This window comes from Hippocampus guttulatus, chromosome 8 (genome assembly GCF_054856545.1).
Source record: "Hippocampus guttulatus isolate MCC_2025c chromosome 8, RoL_Hgut_1.0, whole genome shotgun sequence".
Lineage (NCBI taxonomy): Eukaryota > Metazoa > Chordata > Actinopteri > Syngnathiformes > Syngnathidae > Hippocampus > Hippocampus guttulatus.
In genome coordinates this window covers 2,357,247-2,371,098 of record NC_141268.1, presented here as the reverse complement: position 1 = coordinate 2,371,098, position 13,852 = coordinate 2,357,247, and the positions used below count along the sequence as shown (strand labels likewise).

The following is a 13,852-nucleotide window of genomic DNA, read 5'->3' as shown; positions in this document are numbered from 1 at the left end:
TGTGTGTGTGTGTGTGTGTGTGTGTGTGTGTGTGTGCGATCGCGCGCGCGTGTAAGAGTAGACCCCAGGAGGTTAGTTGATCGAAAAGTAGATTTTCGATCCGAAAAGTTTGGGCACCCCTGCCATAGATTATTTTATTCGACAAGCTGTAGTAATTTATTTGTTCATCAGCCAAGGACGAACTTTTTACAAAAGTCAGTCTTATTCAGGCCGTTTTGACTTTGGCCACAAGATCAGCAGAATTTATTCAAATTATAGATTTTCAAAAAACACTAAAATCTATTTATTACATGTGAATGTTGTTTTCGTTTGTAAATTGGTATTTATGGCTGCTGTTCTTTCATTTGTTGTGGACGTTTTTAATGTAACAGTGCTGCTTAGATTTTTAAAGTTTGTCTTTATTTGTGATTTGTTGTGAATGCTTTAATGTAACATTGTTTGTATTGTGATGTATGCACTAATTGTGTTTTTTTTTTTTTTTACGGATTTTTTTTGTACTGTGAGCCGAGGAAGATTTGCAACCACTGCAGTGGAAGCTTATGGGGAGACAATGAATTAATTTGTGACTTCTTTTTTGAGTACCTTTTCGTCAATACGATTTTTGAACACTTAACAATGTTTACTTCATGAAAATGAAACTCTTAATTGATGAAACAGGTAGAGGTTTCACCTACTAAAATATTCCTGCTTCAAACGTCAGAACCTACTGATGCGGATTCTGATGATCACCTGTGTGAAGGGTGTATTCACTTTTGTCCAGTACTGTACATATAGACTTGTATAAATAAAAAGTTTGCCTTTAACTGAATGTACATGCGAGAAGAAAATATTAATTTGTACTCACAGCATATGGTAGTCCCCGATACCCATGACTTTGTGCACTTCCACAACTGTGGTTGTTAAAGTTTTTCTCATTTACGGCAGGGCTTGCTTCAACAGATTCAGGGCTGAAATTTTAAAAATAAATGTCAGATAAAACCTCGATTAATATAGCATCTTTTAAAAAGTTCTATATACAGTACAGTATTTTACGTCATGCCTCGCGTTACACATGATTAGCCACTAGATGGAACCAAAACTCAGAAACTGCTTTCCTCCTGAGCTGAACAACAATTTAGGACATGGAATGTGGGTGTCATTTTGTTATGCAACTCCGTGGCCTTTACATAGAACTGACCTAACAGTAAATAACCTTGCCATTTCTCTCTGGGTTTCCCATTGGAGAATATCTTCAAAAGAAGAAAATATCCACTTAAGTGTTCAGTTACAAACTCAAAATTTTTATTCCTTGAATAATGTAGTACACATTATTCACATTAGGAATAAATGACATTGGAAATGGTACTTGAAAATAGATATTCCAGAAACTACTTAATACAGTTTAAAAAAAAAAAAAAAAAACAATAGAAGAATTTGGAAATTCTTGGGATCCCTTGGAATGTCCACATTAGTCACACCAAACCTGACATGGAAAGGAATAGAAACCCCTGTTAATTAAATAGACTGAGTGAAATCCTATCCTATGTATTTTTTAACTATACTTAAAAGGTGCAGAGCAATGTGTGAATTTTGTGGAGTTACTGCGGGGAAAAATATGGACACATCTACATGTGGCATAACTCATTAGCCATTGATAACTTACTCTGATCCAGCAGCCATTTCTGTGTAAGACGTTTCAGGTGTGGTGACTCCTAGAGCAATTACTATGCTCATGACGTCCAGCACAGCGACGCTTGGGAGGGAGGGGAAGAGGGGGGAAGGGGGGAGGGGAGGGATAGGGGAGGGACAGGATGGAATTGTGGGGAGTGGGGGCAGTAGCTGGGGAGAGAATTCACAGGGCTCCAACTACAGTGACAAACCACTCCAATGGTGGGGAGCCGCTGAGCCGTAGCCCTCGGCTTACGGTCATGTGGGACCTGGGGACAGAGAAGACAGTAATGGAGGCAGTTGTTATAGAAAGACATGTGAATCGCATTTTTGAGAGACATAACATGCACAAAAATCTCACCAAACTTTACATACACATCAGGGCTGGCAAAAACCTTTATATTTTAATGTTGTTAGAAACAGTTACAAATTATAGCTCTGTAGCGCCCTCCTACATCGGCTTTTTCCTCAGTTCTGAGAAAAAAAAATTATGGAATGCTCATGTAAATTTCCATTCCCAAAACTAACACGTGCATCAGATCAGATCAGACCTACTCTTTAGTCTGCAGTTAAGCAAGAGCGATCACACCTTGGAGAGCTGTTGCACCAAGTGGACTGACGTGACTCATGACTCCAACATGAGAGAATTGAATTGAAACAGGAGAGGATTATCAAACTTCTTAAAGAAGCTAAATTATCATGCAATGTTGCAAACTATGTTGGTTGTTCCCACTAAGCTATGTCTAAAATCTGGACCAAATACAAACAGAAAAGAAATGGGAAGGCCTGTTAAAGCAAAGGAAAGCACACTGGTAGACCAAGGAAGACAATCAGAGCGTCATTAGATTAGATTAGTTTCATCTGTAGTCCCCTGGCTGGCCATGATGTAAAAAAAAGCATTCAAGTACAATTAAGATAAGAAAACCTTTATTAGTCTCACAATGGAGAAATTCCCAATTCACAGCAGTAAAGTTATGAAAGGAAGAAGTAGAACAACAAAATATAGGAGCTGCTGGAAAGGCAGCCACTCTCGCGGCGCCATTTTGAAGTCAAAATAACAAAAATAACACAACACATAGGACACAGACAGTCGTGCAATCTTCACCACTTTTCTGTATACACTTTGTTGTCTGAAGCAGTTATAGATGAAAGAGGAGAGGATCAAAATGTCCTTTCACCAGTGGATCAGAGACGGCATGCTGAAAATGTGCACACGTCTGCTACAAGCTAAGTTTTGAAAGCAAACACGAAGCTGTAGCGTCCATTGACGAAAAGAGATTAGTTCACTTCTCCTGTTCCACGTAATCCGCTTCAAACTCCAAGCCGCGACTCCCAGTTCCAAATCCGCATCGGCGCTCTGCGCTAACGCTCCTTTCTTCTCATCGTCGGCTCCTCAAGACTTACATCCATCCAGTCGCAGACCGTTCAACAGCACCGATCTCTCCGCTGAACAAAGCGGGGCTGTGAAAAACGCTGCCCATTACAGGACCAAGACACAAGCGCCCCGGGACTGTCCAGCAACGACAGTCAAATGGCGCCGACATTCCTCCCAGTCAAAAACAGTGCTGGTATACCTATGCTGCCAAGATGGCGCAACCACCAAGCACAGAGTCTCCTCCTTGATGAATGTCGTGGCCAAAAAATGCTGAAAAAAGTCCACATCAGGTCCACACGACGTAACAACAAACACAAATTGACAAAACAAACACAAAAACAACAAAAAAAGCAAGGCTCATGAGCGCACTTGCTGACGGTTGCCTACTCGGGCGCCATCTTGACTTGAATTACAAAGAATACATATAATTAACAAGACACTAAGTCCTTCATACATTTTACAATATAGATTATAATGAGTAATTACCGGATTATGTCAAGCAAGATGACTTGAAAACAGAAAGTGCACAACAAAACAAATGAGGAACAAATTGGACGAAACGGGAGTCAATGTCTCTGACGGAACTGTACGAAATCGCCTCAGGGAAATGGAATTCACATACAGAAAAGCGAAACGAAAGCCACCAATAGGCTAAGGAGAAGCAATCGTGGACTTTCAATGACTGGGGTAAAGTCATATTCAGTGATGAATCGCAAATCTGCATTGGACTGGGTGATGACACAGAAACTCTTACTTGGTGCTGTTTCAAGAGATTTACGAAGACAACTGCTTTAAGAAGTCATGCAAATTTCCAGTCATTGATGACATAGAGCTGCATATGGGGTAAAGGCACAGGGGAGATGGCTGTCATTACATCTTCAATAAATGCCCAGATTTCCCTCTCCCCAGCCAACTCTTCCAGAGGGATGGGATGGCAAGGCATTCTCATGCCAGCCAGGAGACATAGTCTCTCCAGCGTGTCCTGGGTTGTCTCAGGGGCCTCCCGCCATTGGGACATGCCCAGAACACCTCACCAGGGAGGCATCCTAATCAGACGCCCGAGCCACCTCATCTGGCTCCTCTTAATGTGGAGGAGTAGCTGCTCCTGAGTCCCTCCCGGATGACAAAGCTTCTCCCCCTACCTCTTAGGGAGTGCCTGAACACCCTGCGGAGGAAACTAATTTCGGCCGCCTGTGTCTGGGATCTGATTCTTTCGGTTACAACCCACAGCCCATGACCATAGATCTGGATTGGATTGGATTGGATAAGCTTTATTGTCAAATGTACTGTATGTGAGGGTAGGAACGTAGATTGGCTGGAAAATCGAAAGCTTAGACTCAGCTCATTCACCACCTCGACAGACAGAGGAGAGCCTGCACCACAGCAGAGATTATATTGTTTATTTACAATCTGCAATAGCAGCAAGTATCACCTCAAAAAAATGTAAATAACCCGAGAAGTACAATAGGGCCAACATTATAATAAGTGGTTTAAAAATGATGCAGAGGTTTTATTCCTAAAATACACTTTATTATTATATTTAGTATTTACTGTAAATATAATCCACTGCAACATTAAGCACAGTTCAACCACTGTGCATGAATGTAAGAAAATAAAAATGTACTAAGAAAATGCATGAATAAACTAATGATTACATTTAAACCTACTGAAAATGTTCAATAAAAATCATCTCCCAGTACAGTGAATTGTAGCATTTCTTTAATTAAGCAACAAATGGTTAATGCCAGTCAGGGCCAGAGTGGTTCTCAATTTCAGCCCTGGAGTTTCATGAAAAAAATTAAAATAACTGAATGACTGTGTGTGCTTGCTTACAAGATCACAAAGTTTGAAATGGATCAAAATAGACCAATAGCCAAGTGTAGATAACATGGGATGAGAGAGTTAAATCTATCAATCGCTGTGAAGTCATCAACATTTAGGCAGAAAGCACTTCCTGTTGGCGCTCTTATTTGAAACCAATTCTCAACACGTCTGGTACACAACTTAGCGGACTGACGCGGCAAGAGTTATGTTCAAGAATGTTACTATAAACCAGTGGTTCTCAATTATTTTCTGTCATGCCCCCCCAAGGAAGAGGAAAACATCTCACGCCCCCCCCCGCACGACTATAAATAGTATCATTTGTCGATAAAATTGTTATAAGTACACGTTTGCATAACATTGTATCCTTATTAACGTATAAGAGAATAAAAAAAAGAAAGAAATATGGACCAACTTTATGGACCAACTTACAACAAAGAATAGCTTTAGTAACTGGAACAGAAAAGATTTAAAGTGCATCTGAAATTCAAAAATAACATTAAATCCTTAATTTAACAATAAATATTTTTTGACTGACCATGTCAAACCATACAATACTGAAAAATAAAATGACATAAAATCAATAACTAATAATGTATTCCAACTAATCACCAACATTATCTCAGAGCACAATATTAAAAAAAACTTTAACCAGCAAAACAAAAATATATAAAATAATTTGTGCTTTTTTTTTTTTAAATCAAAGATGATGTCTGGATTAATGGCTACATGAGCACGTTTTGCAATGCACAGCTCTTCGAAGCAAGGTTTGAAGTAGGACACAGCAACTCTCAGCTCCTGCTCAATGTGTAGCCGGGACCTGTATTTTAGTTTACTGAAGTAGCGGTCACAAAGCGGCATGATTGTTGGCAATATTCGGCAACTCAAGCAGCTTATCAGCGTGATTAAGTTGTAATGTCTTTAAGTGACGCCTTAATTTATTTGGCTTCATTCTGTCCGCTACCAAAATTTTTAGACACAGTAAGCACATCGATCTTTCTTTGTCTGCCACTGCAGTCACATTGAAGCCAAGCGCTACATACGTCTCGTCATATTTCCTCCCTGAGAATGCTCCCTGCGCAAACTCTGCCAATGAGAGCGCCACTGCCCCCTAATGTAGTGGAGGTGCAACTGCACGTTATTTTAGGACAGTAAAAAAATAAAACATGTTCTCCGAGGTCAAACGCGCCCCCCTTGACGGAGCCTCGCGCCCCCCCTAATGGGGCGCGCCCCACTATTTGAGAAACACTGCTATAAATACTCGTAACAAAATATTGTGGTGAAAACAAACAATGGCTAATCCTAGACAGGTGTTTGTTGACATGCATGTGAATTAAATTGACAGAATTTACTGGCCAAAGACATACCAGTGAACATTTCACAATAATGTGTACAATGCAACCTTCAGACCTCTGACTGTGTAAAACCCTCCAATGCACTTGTGCAATGCATGTGAACTAAACTTGCACAAGAACATTAAGGTAAAGCATGCAAATTACTCAATTGATAAGAATATTTCTCTTCAAGAATAAATGAGTTTGTGGCCTTTTTGACAGGAATACCGTATTTTCACGACCATAAGGTGAACATAAAATGCTTGGGGCGGCTAATAATGCGGGTCGCCTTGTGTATGCACCGAGTTCCAAAATCTGTGAATGATCTTGTGTGACTGAGATGACAGGCCCGCTTGACAGACTGATGTTGTGCCGACACGCTCCTTCTATAGAGGAAAGGCAGACGTAACTGAGGAAATCATGCGGACATTAAAGTGGGAAGGGTGGGCGTGAAAGAGGACGCTAAAGGCACACCCCCCCAGTAGGTGCGTGTATTTTGCAAAACAACATCCAGAAAATGGCACCTATGAAGAGACAGGTTTACGGAAACACAGTTTTAACTGCAAGTTATCAGTCATGTGGAGGAACATGGGACTCGAGCAGCTGCGAGAGAATTCAAGATCAACATATTTCGTGCTTGTTGCTTTTGTTTTATGAAATGACGCCATCTATCCATCTGGGCAAGGCCATGGCGCCGCAAGATCCGTCAGATTACAAGGAAAAACAGGCCTTCTTCCGCTCCTACTGCAGTAAAAAGTGCAATGTCCTGCATTACATTAAATAAATACGCTTTCTTGGACATTTTCATTTTTCATTCTGCCACTCTGCTGGCCTCACTTGGCTTTTATAACCTATTGTTCTCTCAAGTAATCCCCACATTCCTACATACCAGCTTGGGCTATAAGTGATGAGGGGCAAGGCATTTTGAATTACAGTGATCTCTCACTTATCGCAGTTAATGGGGGCCGGGACCGTGATATGTGAAAAACCGCTAAGGAAGGTTTGGGAGGAAGCAAAGAGAGAAGCGCTGCTGCTTTCGGTCAAGCCTAATCACCCCCTCTCTCGCTCTTTCTCGCATGCGTTCTCATACACTCCCTCTCACACTCACACTCACGCTCTTGCTCTTCCCCGCCCCGCCCCCGCGCACATAGCAAACACAACAGAAGAGACAGTATACCAGAGAGAGAGGCAGGCGAATGATCAGGGAAGAGTCAACAGCATGACGAGACACAAGGGAAGGTGCTGGGCGGGGCAGCGAAGATGCACAGCCAATCCGCTCACAGGATAATTCCACTTGTGCTGTCATTGGTCAACGTCGCACCCGGAACCAATTAACCGCACAGGCATGTGCACAACTTCCAAGTTATTCGGTATATTTTTTTTCTGAATACAGTACTTTGGAAAAAAAACCTTGATGTACTGAGGCTGGGATAAAAGAAGCACGATACAGCGAGGGATCACGACAACAAAAACATTGCCAACAAACACACCCAGCCCAACCACATCATCAACATGGAGGAATTGCCACTAACTTTCAACATCCCGGTGAACCACACCGTTGAGAAGAAGGGGACCAGCACGGACGGTAGTGATATGCACAGCGAGGCGCGTAAAGTTGGCTTTTACTGTTGTGCTTGGTTGGCATGTCATGGACAGAAACGGCCAAAGTGAGCTTGCGAGCAGCGTGGGAGTGATGGCGAACATATCTTTATTAAGACTGGGAGGGAACGCCGGGCAAGTTACGTCACACTTTGTGAATGGATTGTGGATGCTTGGGTTTACATGTCTGCTTGCACTGTTGTTCGAGCATTTGCAAAAGCCGTCATCATTTTGGAGGGGCCGCACGGCAACGAGTGACTTTCACAATGACGCAAGGGATTCTGGCGTATTGTATTTGATTGTGAACTTTCACAGCTGTTCATTTCCGATACAGAAGATTTGGACTTTGATGGATTTGAAAATGAGGACAGACGTAAATAAATAAATAAATAAATAAATTTAAAAAAAATTAAAACGTGAGTACATTGTTAAATACTTCAGTAAAGTAGAACTGAATTCAGTTTTGCTCACGTTGCCTTTTTAAAAACACACGCCAGCGTGCATGCATGTTCCCGTATTGTTTAAGCAAGTGTACATTTTACCGTGCCTGCTTCCAATAATACAATGCGTCTTTGTCTGTGTTAAAAAAATAGCACCCTTAAAATGCCTTTTAATCCGGTGGACCCTATGGTCGTGAAAATTTGTTTTTTGTGTCATCATTAGAAAAACTGCATACCCAGGACCCTTTGTTACAGTTACAATTAATACTTGTCTTTTTTGTTGGGGGGGGGGGCAGGTAGAGTATAGTTTGTTTGTAGTGGTCTATTAATTGTTACGACTGGTGGTATTATTGCACTTTTGGATGAAACCCTCAGTAACAAAGGTAGTAGAGTCAGAGCTCTATATATTATAATGACCTACCTTTGTCACATAATGTGGAAATGCAGATGCAATGAGAAGAGGATTGTGCAAATGGATGTTTTGAATGCATTTTACTTGCCGATTTTGGCAATCCAGCCAAATGAGAATTATCAATCGGGAACCATATTATTCATCAGACTGATAATTATCGCCCTGAATATTCTCCCTGTGCAGTTTTGACACACAAATTGGCCGCTCGCCAAAGTGGTGAGGGTGGGAAATATTTACCTCGCCATTCCCCATTCCACCTCGTCATTGGCGAAGCTGTGAATGGGGAGTGCACACCCTGCTTTTTTGGGGGGTTTTACACAAGACAATTAGAATCAGGCAAGAGATTAAAGTCAATGCCAAATCCCAATAATATGCTGATGTTAAAATTGCATCCACTTCCAGGAGTGCTTTTCCTTCTTTCTTCATCAGCAAGCTCTATAGGACCCTGAGCATTTGAATCAGGTGTGTTGCAGCCGGGAGATATGGAAAACATACAGCACAGCAACCCTCGAGGACCGAACTTTGACACCTGTGGGCGACACAATCATGGGGAAGACTGCTGACCTGACAGTTGTCCAAAAGACCATCATTGCACACCTTGCACAAGAAGGGAAAGACACAAAAAGTCATCGCAAAAGAGGCTGGCTGTTCACACAGCTCTGTGTCGAAGCACATTAATCGACAGGTGAAAGAAAGGAAAAGATGTGAGACAAAAAAGTATAGGGACAACCGTGCCCTGGAGAAGATTCTGATACAAAACCGATTAAAAAATATGGGGGAGATTAACAAGGAGTGGACTGCAGCTGCAGTCACAGCTTCAGGATCCACCACGCCCAGGCGTATGCGAGATTCCTTGTGTCAAAACACACTTGAACAACAGCCTCAGAAGCGGCTCGCCTGGGCTAAAGACAAAAAGACTGGACAGCTGCTCAGTGGTGCAAAGTTCTCAGAGAAAAGCACCATCTCCTTTGGAAACCAGGGTCCCAGTCTGGAGGAAGCGACGGCAGTCACAGAATCCACGTTGCTTGAGGTCCAGTGTCAAATTTCTACAGCCAGTTATGCTAGTGTTGGTCCTTTGTGTTTGCTGAAGTCCAAGTGCAATGCAGCTGTCTACTAGGAAATTCTAGAGCAGTTCATGTTTCCTGCTGCTGACCAGTTTTATAGAGATGCAGATTTCATTTTCCAACAGGACTTAGTGCCTGCACACAGTGCCAAAGCTATCAGTACCTGGTATTCCTGTTCTTAACTGGCCAACAAAGTCGCCTGATCTTAACCTCATTAAAATAATCTATGGGGCATTGCGAAGAGGAAGATGCGATAAGCCAGACCCAGCAATGTAGAAGAGCGGAAGGAACGAACCTGGGCTTTTATAACAACTGAGCAGTGCCACACCCTGATCGACTCCATTCCACGTCGCATTGCTGCAGTAATTCAGGTAAAAGGAGCCCCAACTAAGTACCGAATACTGTATATGTACATGCTTTTCATGTTTATACTTGTCGTTTGCCCAACATTTCTAAAACTCCTTGGCGCAAATTAAAATCCCGAGATCCCAAATTAGCCCAGTAAATCCCAAGACTTGTGAAAATAACCAAAGATAAAATAAATATGACAAAGAAAACTGTAATCCTCATTTAAGGCATCAATGTATGCACAGATGTAAGGTACCAAAGGTGTGGGTGTAGCAGAATGAAAACACAAGAGTCTTGGATTTCACATGATATTTACAAGGTCCTTCTTCTGGAATTGACAAAAAGAATAGTGTTGAATTAAATGTTCAACGTGCAGGGATGAATGGACATGAGGCTATGAAGATAGCTTTGTCAGTAAACTCAGGTTTATTTACAACCAACACAGCTTTTGTATGACATCGAAGCAGGAAGCGCGCACAGTCGCTCGTGTTGCTTTCACAAGATGGGAAATTGGAGCGCTCAGAACACGGCTACAGATAACAATAAAACACATAACATAGTTCGCTACAACATACTAATTCATACCGATAATGAAACACATAATGTTGTTTGTTACAAGATACTAATTTATAGTGTGAAAAAAGGTTGGTTCCTCCTAATGCATACCACATTTTGATTATTTTTATTGACCAGCTTGTTTTGCGTTGACCTCTTATTGAAAGTTAAATATTATATATATATATATATTACTTGAGATAATATTTCCTAAAGGCAGCCTTTTTATCACTGGGTTCTTATATTGAAGAAAAAAAACCCCCAACAAATTGGAGTTGAGCATTAAATACATTTAATTCGTACGACACAAAAATTTGTCACATTCTTTTAATGTCTACCAGTGCATCGACAGTATTGTACCTTGGCACAAAATCAACAATAGTTCGTGCTATGCATCACGCCGTCAATGCTGGAATAAGGCCAACTTCAATATAAACTTTATCCAACCAAATAATATATGGAGATCATTGCCTAAGTACACTTTTATTTTGAAGTTCTCTGCAGCGTTGAGGCGTAACTGCTGACTTGACTCATTTTCTCGACCCTGAGGCATTGCGGTCCCAAACTGTTGGTACTTGCTATTGACTTCAAACAGCACGATGACGTCCTGAAATAACATTCAGTTGCTAGATTAGGGAGCTAAAAACAAAACCAGCGCCAAGATTGTATTCTACAGCGCCTATTTCCGAGGTTTAGCGGGGTCCGCGCTAGCGGCGAGCAGAGCTGGCAAGAGCTGTCGGATTACACATTAAAGGCAGTTTATTAGACGTAAATGAGTCTGCACACTTTGGGGCTTCCAGCCTGACACAGTTGCCGTGTCTACCGATCACTTTTTAACAAACCATGCTTTACTCAAATGTACTGTTTTAGCCAGCGAAATCACTACTGTGATTGTGATGCCATTTCACATAAAACGGTGCGTGTGAACGAGCATGTGTTACATGTGTGACTTCACAAACAAGTGTGAGCTTGTACATTACAGTACTTGGCTTGGCATTCCCATTACAACCCCTCAACAGCAACACTCAACAATACATCCATCCATCCATTTTCCGAACCGCTTAATCCTCACTAGGGTCACGGGGGGTGCTGGAGCCTATCCCCGCCGTCTTCGGGCAGTAGGCGGGGGACACCCTGAACCGGTTGCCAGCCAAGTGCAGGGCACACAGAGACGAACAACCATGCGCACTCACACTCACACCTAGGGACAATTTAGTGTGTTCAATCAGCCTGCCATGTATGTTTTTGGAACGTGGGAGGAAACCAGAGCACCCGGAAAAAACCCACGCAGGCCCGGGGAGAACATGCCAACTCCACACAGGGAGGCCGGAGCTGGAATTGAACCCGGTACCTCTGCACTGTGAAGTCGACGTCCTAACCACTGGACTACCGGGCCACCTCAACAATACAATGCAATACAATTTGTTACACCACAATATCTGTTTCTACAGCTCCCTGTTATAATCATATCGAAATTTAACACAATTGAATCATCTGAAACATGCATATGTTCAATTTCCATCCATCCATCCATCATCTTATCCGGGGCCGGGTCGCGGGGGCAACAGCTTTAGCAGGGAAGCCCAGACCTCCCTCTCCCCAGCCACTTCTTCCAGCTCTCCCCGGGTGATCCCGAGGCGTTCCCAGGCCAGCTTATCCGGGGCCGGGTCGCGGGGGCAAAAACTTTAGCAGGGAAGCCCAGACCTCCCTCTCCCCAGCCACTTCTTCCAGCTCTCCCCGGGTGATCCCGAGGCATTCCCATGCCAGCTGGGTGACATAGTCCCCTCAACGCTTCGGCTGCGCCGAGAAATTCTGTCCATAAAGGTTATGAACAGAATCTGCGACAAAGGGCAGCCTTGGCGGAGTCCTACCCTCACTGGAAACGATTCCGACTTAGTGCCGGCAATGCGAACCAAACTCTGACATCGGTGGTATAGTGACCGAACAGCCCATATCAGGGGGTTCGGTACCCCATACCCACGAAGCACCCCCCACAGAACTCCCCGAGGGACACGGTCAAATGCCTTCTCCAAGTCCACAAAACGCATATAGACTGGTTGAGCGAATTCCCACATACCCTCGAGGACCCTGCTAATAAGGGTGTAGAGCTGGTCCACCGTTCCACGGCCTGGACGAAAACCACACTGCTCCTCCTCAATCTGAGGCTCGACTTCCTGACGGACCCTCCTCTCCAGCACCCCTGAATAGACCTTACCAGGGAGGCTGAGGAGTGTGATCCCTTTGTAGTTGGAACACACCCTCCGGTCCCCCTTTTTAAAAAGAGGGACTACCACCCCGGTCTGCCAATCCAGAGGCACTCTTCCCGTTGAACACGCAATGTTGCAGAGGCATGTCAACCAGGACAGCCCCACAACATCCAGAGCCTTGAGGAACTCCGGGCGGATCTCATCCACCCCTGGGGCCTTGCCACCGAGGAGCTTTTTAACCACATCGGTGACTTCAACCACAGAGATAGGAGGGCCCACCTCAGGGTCCTCAGACTCTGCTTCCTCCAAGGAAGTCGTGTTGGTGGAGTTGAGGAGGTCTTCGAAGTACTCTGCCCACCGGTTCACAATGTCCCAAGTCGAAGTCAGCAGCGCCCCATCCCCACTGTACACAGTGTTAGTGGTGCACTGCTTCACCCTCCTGAGACATCGGATGGTGGACCAGAATTTCCTCGAAGCCGTCCGGAAGTCGGCTTCCATGGCCTCACCGAACTCTTCCCATGCCCGGGTTTTTGCCTCGGCGACCACCGAAGCTGCGTTCCGCTTGGCCAGTCGATACCCGTCAGCTGCCTCTGGGGTCCCACAGGCCATAAAGGCCCGTTAGGACTCCTTCTTCAGCTTGACGGCATCCCTTACTGCAGGTGTCCACCAGCGAGTACGGGGGTTGCCGCCACGACAGGCACCAACCACCTTACGTCCACAACTCAGATTGGCCGCCTGAACAATAGAGGCACGGAACACGGTCCATTCGGACTCAATGTCCCCCGCATCCCCCGGGACATGGGAAAAGCCCTGCCGGAGGTGGGAGTTGAAACTCTTTCTGACAGGGGATTCCGCCAGACGCTCCCAACAAACCCTCACAATACGTTTGGGTCTGCCAGGACGGCCCGGCATCTTCCCCCACCATCTGAGCCTACTCACCACCAGGTGGTGATCAGTTAACAGCTCCGCCCCTCTCTTCACCCGAGTGTCCAAAACATGCGGCCGCAAATCCGATGATACAACCACAAAGTCGATCATCGAACTGCGGCC

The 13,852-nt window shown here is 44.0% G+C and overlaps 1 protein-coding gene across 3 annotated transcripts in view; it reads right to left on the bottom strand.

The window, feature by feature from the left end:
• setd5 (SET domain containing 5) overlaps positions 1–13,852 on the bottom strand; it is a 79,615-nt gene that overhangs the window by 52,076 nt on the left and 13,687 nt on the right. For all 3 annotated transcript variants that reach the window (XM_086117189.1, XM_086117191.1, XM_086117190.1), the window contains exons 2-3: positions 1,643–1,916; positions 845–947 (exon numbers count right to left, since the gene is read on the bottom strand). In XM_086117189.1, the coding sequence (XP_085973315.1) occupies positions 845–947; positions 1,643–1,713 (174 nt within the window). In that variant the 5' untranslated portion in view covers positions 1,714–1,916. The remainder of the gene's footprint in view (positions 1–844; positions 948–1,642; positions 1,917–13,852) is intronic.